Genomic DNA, 8,008 nt, shown 5'->3' with positions numbered 1-8,008 from the left:
AGTTCCTGTTTGGTTTCCTTGGTAACGATATATTAGTTCCTGGTTAGTTACTCTGTGTTTCCCCGTTAATTAAGCAGAAGTCCCATTAGAAGGCTGAGCTAGGTGTGCCCCAGTAAGTACCCATTAACTACCCATTAGTTCCTAGTTCTCTAGTAGTTCACAAACTTTTCATCACCTTATTATAAAGTTTTACTTCACTGGCAAAATAAAGCTAAGTTTTAAGTGTTATAGCTTTGAATAGTTGTGCAGTTTTTCTTCATAACTATTTACAAGAAAATATTTAAATTTGGATCACTTTAAATGTGTGTCTAAAAACATGTTTTCCCAGAGATAAAATAAATTTACTAAGATCATTTTTAGTGAAATAATGAATGCAGCACTATTAAAAGAAGCTAATGACAATAAGTTAAACTTAATAAAGTGGATTGCATTGTTTACTTTTGTTTTTATTACATTGTTTTGTCCTAAAAGGAGCGTTTTTTTCAGCTGTTCTTTTAAGTATGGACATAATTCAATTTCTTTAATCAAAGATTTAATAAAAATTGTTATTTTGCTAACTTTGAATTAATCTAATAAAATTTCTATATTGGTATTGAATGTATCAATAACGGTTTATTCCAAGATATTTGACTTCTGGTAGTTAGTGTACTATTTGGTCTCAGTATGAAAAGTAGATAATGGATCAGCTCCATTACCGTTTCCACTTGCAGACAGGACATACAGCTACTTCACTGTTCAGATTCCTGAATATCCAGAAAATTGGATAGATGCTCTCAAGATAAATGACTAAAACTTAGGATGAGGCTTTTTCCTGTAAGTCAGTGATATAAATACTGTCTTCTGTTTTTGTCGTTCCCCGTTCAGGGCTGTTTTACTCTCTGGTACACTGAAAAAAAAAAAATAAGGCAACTCCTTTTGGCATTTATTTAATCATGTTAAAGTAACTAAATATGATTAAGTAAATGCCAAAAGCAGTTGAATAATTTTTTTCAGTGTTCAGAACAAACTTCCACAGCTGTCTTTGATCTTTTTGTTCAGCCAGAAATTGACATTACATTAAAAATATCTGCTCTGTACATAAGAAAATATTTACACAAACCTTTGACTAGACTAACCACATGTTCACAATCCCCTTTGTTTTTTAAGAGACTATTTACTTACCTTTGCGTCTCATTGTTTTACGTGTAACGATCGCATCATAGATGACGCGGTCGGGTGCTTCTGCAGAGGTGTACACATTTCTCTTTCTCAAAATTTTTTTTTTTCCTCCTTGGCAGAGCGTGCGAGGGAAATTCATAACAATGAGACCCAGTGAGGAGCGACTAGAGAGAAAGAGGAAAACGGACTGAAGCAGCTTGCTGAGTCATACCCACAAGACGTACGAGAGGTGTGTGTGTGCTTAGAAATGAGATTGCTTTAGTGGGCATGTGCTTATATCAAGTGACTTTTTTTTTTCCTTTGTCTCCCCTAAGTTGGAAAGTTTGAACATCCACGTCTATATTTTATAGTGCTGTATGTGCTCAGGTGTGACTCTGTGTGTGTTTGTGTGTCAGAGTGACGACTCGTACTGCAACAGTTCATACAGTAAGGGTCCGTCTCGATAGCGGATGCCCACAGCAGCCGGCGTTATGTACTGCAGGATGTTTATAGTCCTCCGCAGGCGCCGGTCTACGTAGTGCGCGTCCCAAGCCGGGTAACGCTTCCTGGGCATGTCGATTTTTATCAGCGGGCCTTCGGGTTTGGAGGTCGGAGGGGCGGACCTCACCTGGAAGACAGGAAGGCACGTCTCGGCCACGTCTTCTTCTGTCTGGGACTTGGTCATGTGGGCCGGGGTAGGCGGGGCAGTGGGCGGGGCTGACGGGGGAAGCGGGAGACCCCAGAGCAGCTGGGCGCAGCAGGAAGAGGCCGGGCTCGGCTGGAGGTGGGCGGTGGCTGGATGCAGGAAGCCATAGTAGAGGAACATGACGAGGACGCCGCCGGCGAATGTCAGGTAGACGCTGAAGAGGGCGGGGACGGCGTATGAGTCGGTCAGCAGCGGGTCCCTGTAGGCATACCTGCAACCGAGAGGAGATATAACCACATTAGCTCGGGCAGATGTAGATGGAAAGTTTTACCCATCTGACTGAAGTCAAGTTCAGTCAGATTAGACTGAGAGAATATGAGAATGAAAATGTCAGGTCCTCCAGGCCCACCTTTCAGCCCACCACCTAGCTTTGATCTAAACTGTAGCTCTGTCTGCACCGCCACTATGTTTTTCATTTCGGAATCAGCGTAATGAGGTCAAGAGGTAAAGTGTTTGGATCAGAACACCTTGTTGGACATAGAGATTGATCTAAAAGTTGGCTTCCCGCATTTAGTCAGCATGTTTTCTATTTCACTGTCATGCATTTCAAAGATCTTCCAGATGTTTGGGTGCATTTATTTTCAAAAATGTCAGTCATATTGACTGTGCGTTTTCTAAATCACTGGGAACACTTATTTATTTTTAATGTAGCACAAAGGCAGGCATGCCCAAATTTTGTCCTCGAGGGCCGCTGTCCTGCAGGTTTTAGGCGTTTCCCTGATTTAGCACAGCTGATTCTAATGATTGTAATTCAAGAAATGCCTGTTAATCAAAAATCAGCTGTACTGGAGTAGGGAAACATCCAAAACCTGCAAGACTACGGCCCTTCGAGGACTGACTTTGGGGATTCCTGCACCAATTTAAATGACGTTAGTTTGCAATACTGTACTCGGGGAGTAAAATAACCTCTGGAGAAAATTCAGCTAAAGACCCTAAACAAACCTTAATATATATATTATATAGATCATATATATTTCTTCTAGGGGGGTAATTATCATGATAAGCTTGTTGTTGGGTATTTAACCAAAGCAGAGAAGCAATGACAGCTCTAGTTATTTTTCAACAATCTCAAAAAGGTAAAGATACACTGATTTAATATTAAATACTTTAATAATAAAGGAAAATCTAAAACCTCTTTCTCAGCAGGATAGTTTATCCCTTGATAGATATTTGTCTTTAATTTAACGAAAACAGTTAGTTTGACGGACTTCCTTTTTTGACCTAACAGTAATCTAAAGCTACCTTATTGGACATATATGTGTACAATCATATACACTACCGTTCAAAAGTTTGGGGTCACATTGAAATGTCCTTATTTTTGAAGGAAAAGCACTGTACTTTTCAATGAAAATAACCTTAAACTAGTCTTAACTTTAAAGAAATACACTCTATACATTGCTAAGGTGGTAAATGACTATTCTAGCTGCAAATATCTGGTTTCTGGTGCAATATCTACATAGGTGTATAGAGGCCCATTTCCAGCAACTATCACTCCAGTGTTCTAATGGTACAATGTGTTTGCTCATTGGCTCAGAAGGCTAATTGATGAATAGAAAACCCCTCTGCAATCATGTTCACACATCTGAAAAGAGTTTAGCTCGTTACAGAGGCTACAAAACTGACCTTCCTTTAAGCAGAGTGAGTTTCTGGAGCATCACATTTGTGTGGTCAATTAAACGCTCAAAATGGCCAGAAAAAGATAACTTTCATCTGAAACTCGACAGTCTATTCTTCTTCTTAGAAATTAAGGTTATTCCATGTGAGAAATTGCCAAGAATGAAGATTTCCTATAATGGTGTGTACTACTCCCTTCAGAGGACAGCACAAACAGGCTCTAACCAGAGTAGAAAAAGAAGTGGGAGGCCACGTTGCACAACTGAGCAAGAAGATAAGTACATTAGAGTCTCTAGTTTGAAAAACAAACACCTCACAGGTCCCCAACTGGCATCTTCATTAAATAATACCCGCAAAACACCAATGTCAAATTCTACAGTGAAGAGGCGACTGCGGGATTCTGGGCTTCAGGGCAGAGTGGCAAAGAAAAAGCCATATCTGAGACTGGCCAATAAAAGAAAAAGATTAAGATAGGCAAAAGAACACAGACATTGGACAGAGGAAGACTGGAAAAAAGTGTTGTGGACGGATGAATCCAAGTTTGAGGTGTTTGGATCACAAAGAAGAATGTTTGTGATACACAGAACAAATGAAAAGATGCTGGAAGAATGTCTGACGCCATCTGTTAAGCATGGTGGAGGTAATGTGATGGTCTGGGGTTGGTTTGATGCTGGTAAGTTGGGAGATTTGTACAGGGTGAAAGGGAGTCTGAATAAGGAAGGCTATCACTCCATTTTGCAATGCCATGCCATACCCAGTGGACAGCGCTTAATTGGAGCCAATTTCATCCGACAACAGGACAATGACCCTAAACACACCTCCAAATTGTGCAAGAACTATTTAGAGCAGAAGCAGGCAGCTGGTATTCTATCGGTAAAGGAGTGGCCAGCGCAGTTACCAGATCTGAACCCCATTGAGCTGTTGTGGGAGCAGCTTGACCGTATGGTATGCAAGAAGTGCCCATCCAACCAATCCAACTTGTGGGAGCTGCTTCTGGGAGCATGGGGTGCAATTTCTCCAGATTACCTCAACAAATTAACAGCTAGAATGCCAAAGGTCTGCAATGCTGTAATTGCTGCAAATGGAGGATTCTTTGACGAAAGCAAAGTTTGATGTAAAAAAAATCTTATTTCAAATACAAATCCTTATTTCTAACCTTGTCAATATCTTGACTCTATTTTCTATTCATTTCACAACGTATGGTGGTGAATAAGTGTGACTTTTCAGGAAAACACAAAATTGTTTGGGTGACCCCAAACTTTTGAATGGTAGTGTATATACTGGCTTTTAAAGATGAGATAAAGGGACAGTGTGTAACAAATATGGCTTTTCATTAGAAAAAATATAGTATTGCTTTATTAAAAACAAGGGCTGCAAATAAAAATTATTTTGCAAATCCATTAATCTGTCGATTATTTTTTGATTAATAATCGGATAACCAAAGATTCCTTAAAGAAGACTTTTTGCCAAATTAAACCAGGTGAAACTAAAACGTTTCCGCTTGAGGAGTTCTGGATAGAAAAGATTGACGGACAGAAGCTACAAGCTGATATATATATATATATATATATATATATATATATATTTTTATTTTATTTTATTTTTTTACAATTTTTGATATAATTACTGCTCAAAGTGAGTTGCTCTGTCAGCTAAAGGGCTATTTTAGAATTTCTATGCCTCAGTTAACGATTAATTGAATAATCAGGATGAATCCAATTAATTGTTTCAGTCCTGATAAATACATATTCTGTGAAAGTCTAATTACAACATATAAAAAAAATGAGAGCATTCTCATAGCTTAGAACTAGTAGTTTATAAATGAGGGATGCACGATATAATCAGCCCCCTATCGGTATCGGCATGTATCGGCCTTAAAACTGAATATCCGACATCAGCCACCATATTTAACCCGATATTTGATCAGCTTCTGAGTTTCTAAAGTCTAAAAAAAAAAAAAAAAAAATACTACTTCTTCTTCTTCCTCAAAAACTTATTTTTTACAGACTTAAAAACTTCTAAAAACGAGGGAAAAATATTGATACATTAAAATATCACAATATCTTCATATGCTGATATATTGCCATTTAAAAACACCATATCAATCTCTTTTACTAATGAAATATTGCTATATGTCATCGTTATGCTACGAAATCCCCCGAAAATTTACGAAATTTTGCCATATTTTTATATGTTGATATATTGACGCGGTATCGATCTATTTTACTAACAAAATCCCACAAGAATTTGCAAAATATCGCGAGAGTTTGTAAAAGAAACGATGAAATTTCACGAGATTTTGAAAGTAAAATAGATCGATACCGCGTTTTTAAAAATCAATTTGATATCAGCATATGAAAATATATTTGAGTATATTATTTTTCAAAATGTCAGAAATGGAAAACAAAACTGCTATTTTCAATGACTACTTATTTTTGTCCAGCTTTACCATCAGTATTGATATCGGTTATCGGCTACATGAGTTTTAAAATATCGGCATATCGGATATCGGCCAAAATCCCAATATCGTGCATCCCTATTATAAATATAAATAAAGGATGGGTGCACCCAAAAGGAAATGCAATGTTGCGTTGGCATTTTTAATAACTGCAGATTTCAGTGGAATCCGAAGCGATGTAAAAAAGTCAAACAGGACATGAAATATTTAGCAAGGAGGTAATTATCCAGTTTATATTTCAGTACATTTAATTCTGATTGAATCCACTATGACTCACCACAGGCCAGTAAGGATTGTATTCTCTGCCAACACCACGGTGTAGTACGCTATCATCCTGTAACGCGTCCGTCCCTCCTTCACGTTAAACCAACAGAAGATGTAGACGATGCCAACCACCATGTTGAAGAGCACCTCCTCCCACTTGGACATGCAGAAGTCGGTGCCCCCGTGGACCACCCAAAAGGCCATGGCGCACCAGTGCAGAACCACGAAGATGCCGAAGTAGATGTGGAAAAGGGAGGCGAAGAGGGCAAGCGAGAGGACGCGGGACGAGATGGTGAAGAGGCGCCAACAGAGGTGGAGCAGTGCGCCGCGGTAGCTCATGCTCCGCTGGTCGTCCCTGGAGTCGCGCAGCAGCTTGTGGTAGGAGGCCAGAACCCAGGCCAGAGAGAGGAGGGAGGCCAGGGAGGAGAAGCCTAAAGAGACAGAAAGAAGCACATCCTGGGACATATTCAGGACTCTTTGGGGGTGTTATGTGTAATGCTGTTGGTCATATCATTATTTAGGGCACCAGAGAAACATTTGGCAGTGATGCTGTAAGGTGAAGTTATTTTGATTGTCCATCCACCCCCTTAAGTTCTGGTTATGTATTTACATTAAAGTAGCGAGTGTCCAAAAAGTCAAGAGTTACAGGGATGATTAACACCAGTGAGAGGCCTACTAGATGATGCACATCCTGAATGATTAAGGTGGAGGAGGGAGATGACACGTATGGAGGTTCTCTCTAGACCAGAATACCTGGACAAACACTGAGCACCATCTGCAGCCACACATTACTGAGCCCAATGTGAGCAAATAGCTAATTACTGTTCATGCAGCTGTTGACTAACAAGTGCTTTGTTGGCTGCATGGAAAACGCGGCATTAATGACACCTACACTGCAGGGTCCCGGCTCGGTTCTCTTGGAACATGATGCAGAGCTGCAGCACCAGCTGGGGCGCCGACGCCAGGAACGTCTCCAGCAGGCGCAGCATGTTGACATCGGCGTACTCGAACATCATGGCCCAGTACCACCGCCGCTGGTGCTCCTTCTGCCGCCGCGACATGACCCCCAGATACAGCGTTCGGATGTACCTATGGGGGGTATAATACGGAGGCTACATTAGAAACTGGTCTAAATATACACCATCTGCGCATATTTAGAGTAAGATCTGATGTCTTTCTAGACAAAACAACTGACTAATGAGGAATACAATCAGCAGATGAGTCAAGATTGAGTGAGCTACTACGAATAGTGGAGTGACTGATCCCTGCAAATCTGAATGCTCTGATCCATACATGCTGAGTGGATTTCTAAATGTGAGAAGGATGTGGGCAAGAAACATACTATGAGTGCCTCCCAAATGAGTCCTAGACCATGAACATGGTCCTGCATTATGCATGCTATTGGAAGAATGTCTAATATACAGTATGAGCGTTACAGGACATAAGAAAAGTAGGTATGAATGGAAGATAGAGCGACAAGTGCATGAATTTTCAACATAGACAGCAGGAAACTCATCATTTGATGAATAAAAAATGTAAAGTTCAATCCTAGCATTAGAAAGGGGTTTTAAATGACTTTAAGAGGGTTGTTTGTTTGTGATTGGCTGTAAGATGAAGGGAGGGATGTGTACTATCATCAGGAATTATTTCACACACCTTATTTAATCTATAATGAAGAATTTAAGCTGTTATACAGTTGAAAAAGGGGTCCAACCCGATAGGAGCATCTTAATAAAGGGAGTTTGCAAAGTCTCACTTATGTCCAAACTGATTTAGAGCAGATTTAAGTAGAACTTTATAAAAATACCTGTCTCATTGTTGTCTTTAGA

General features: G+C 39.8%; 1 protein-coding gene across 1 annotated transcript in view; it reads right to left on the bottom strand.

Annotated features, from left to right (window-relative positions):
- Positions 1-1,410: 1,410 nt before the first annotated feature.
- LOC119789701 (XK-related protein 6-like) overlaps positions 1,411-8,008 on the bottom strand; it is a 9,044-nt gene continuing 2,446 nt past the window's right edge. The window contains exons 2-4 of the mRNA XM_038294749.1: positions 7,072-7,268; positions 6,193-6,610; positions 1,411-2,054 (exon numbers count right to left, since the gene is read on the bottom strand). Of these exons, the coding sequence (XP_038150677.1) occupies positions 1,550-2,054; positions 6,193-6,610; positions 7,072-7,268 (1,120 nt within the window). The 3' untranslated portion in view covers positions 1,411-1,549. The remainder of the gene's footprint in view (positions 2,055-6,192; positions 6,611-7,071; positions 7,269-8,008) is intronic.

Source organism: Cyprinodon tularosa, unplaced genomic scaffold (assembly GCF_016077235.1).
Source record: "Cyprinodon tularosa strain WSP-4 unplaced genomic scaffold, ASM1607723v1 ctg344, whole genome shotgun sequence".
In the NCBI taxonomy this organism is placed as follows: domain Eukaryota; kingdom Metazoa; phylum Chordata; class Actinopteri; order Cyprinodontiformes; family Cyprinodontidae; genus Cyprinodon; species Cyprinodon tularosa.
The sequence above is the reverse complement of the archived record's forward strand: the minus strand, read 5'-3'. Positions and strand labels throughout refer to the sequence as shown.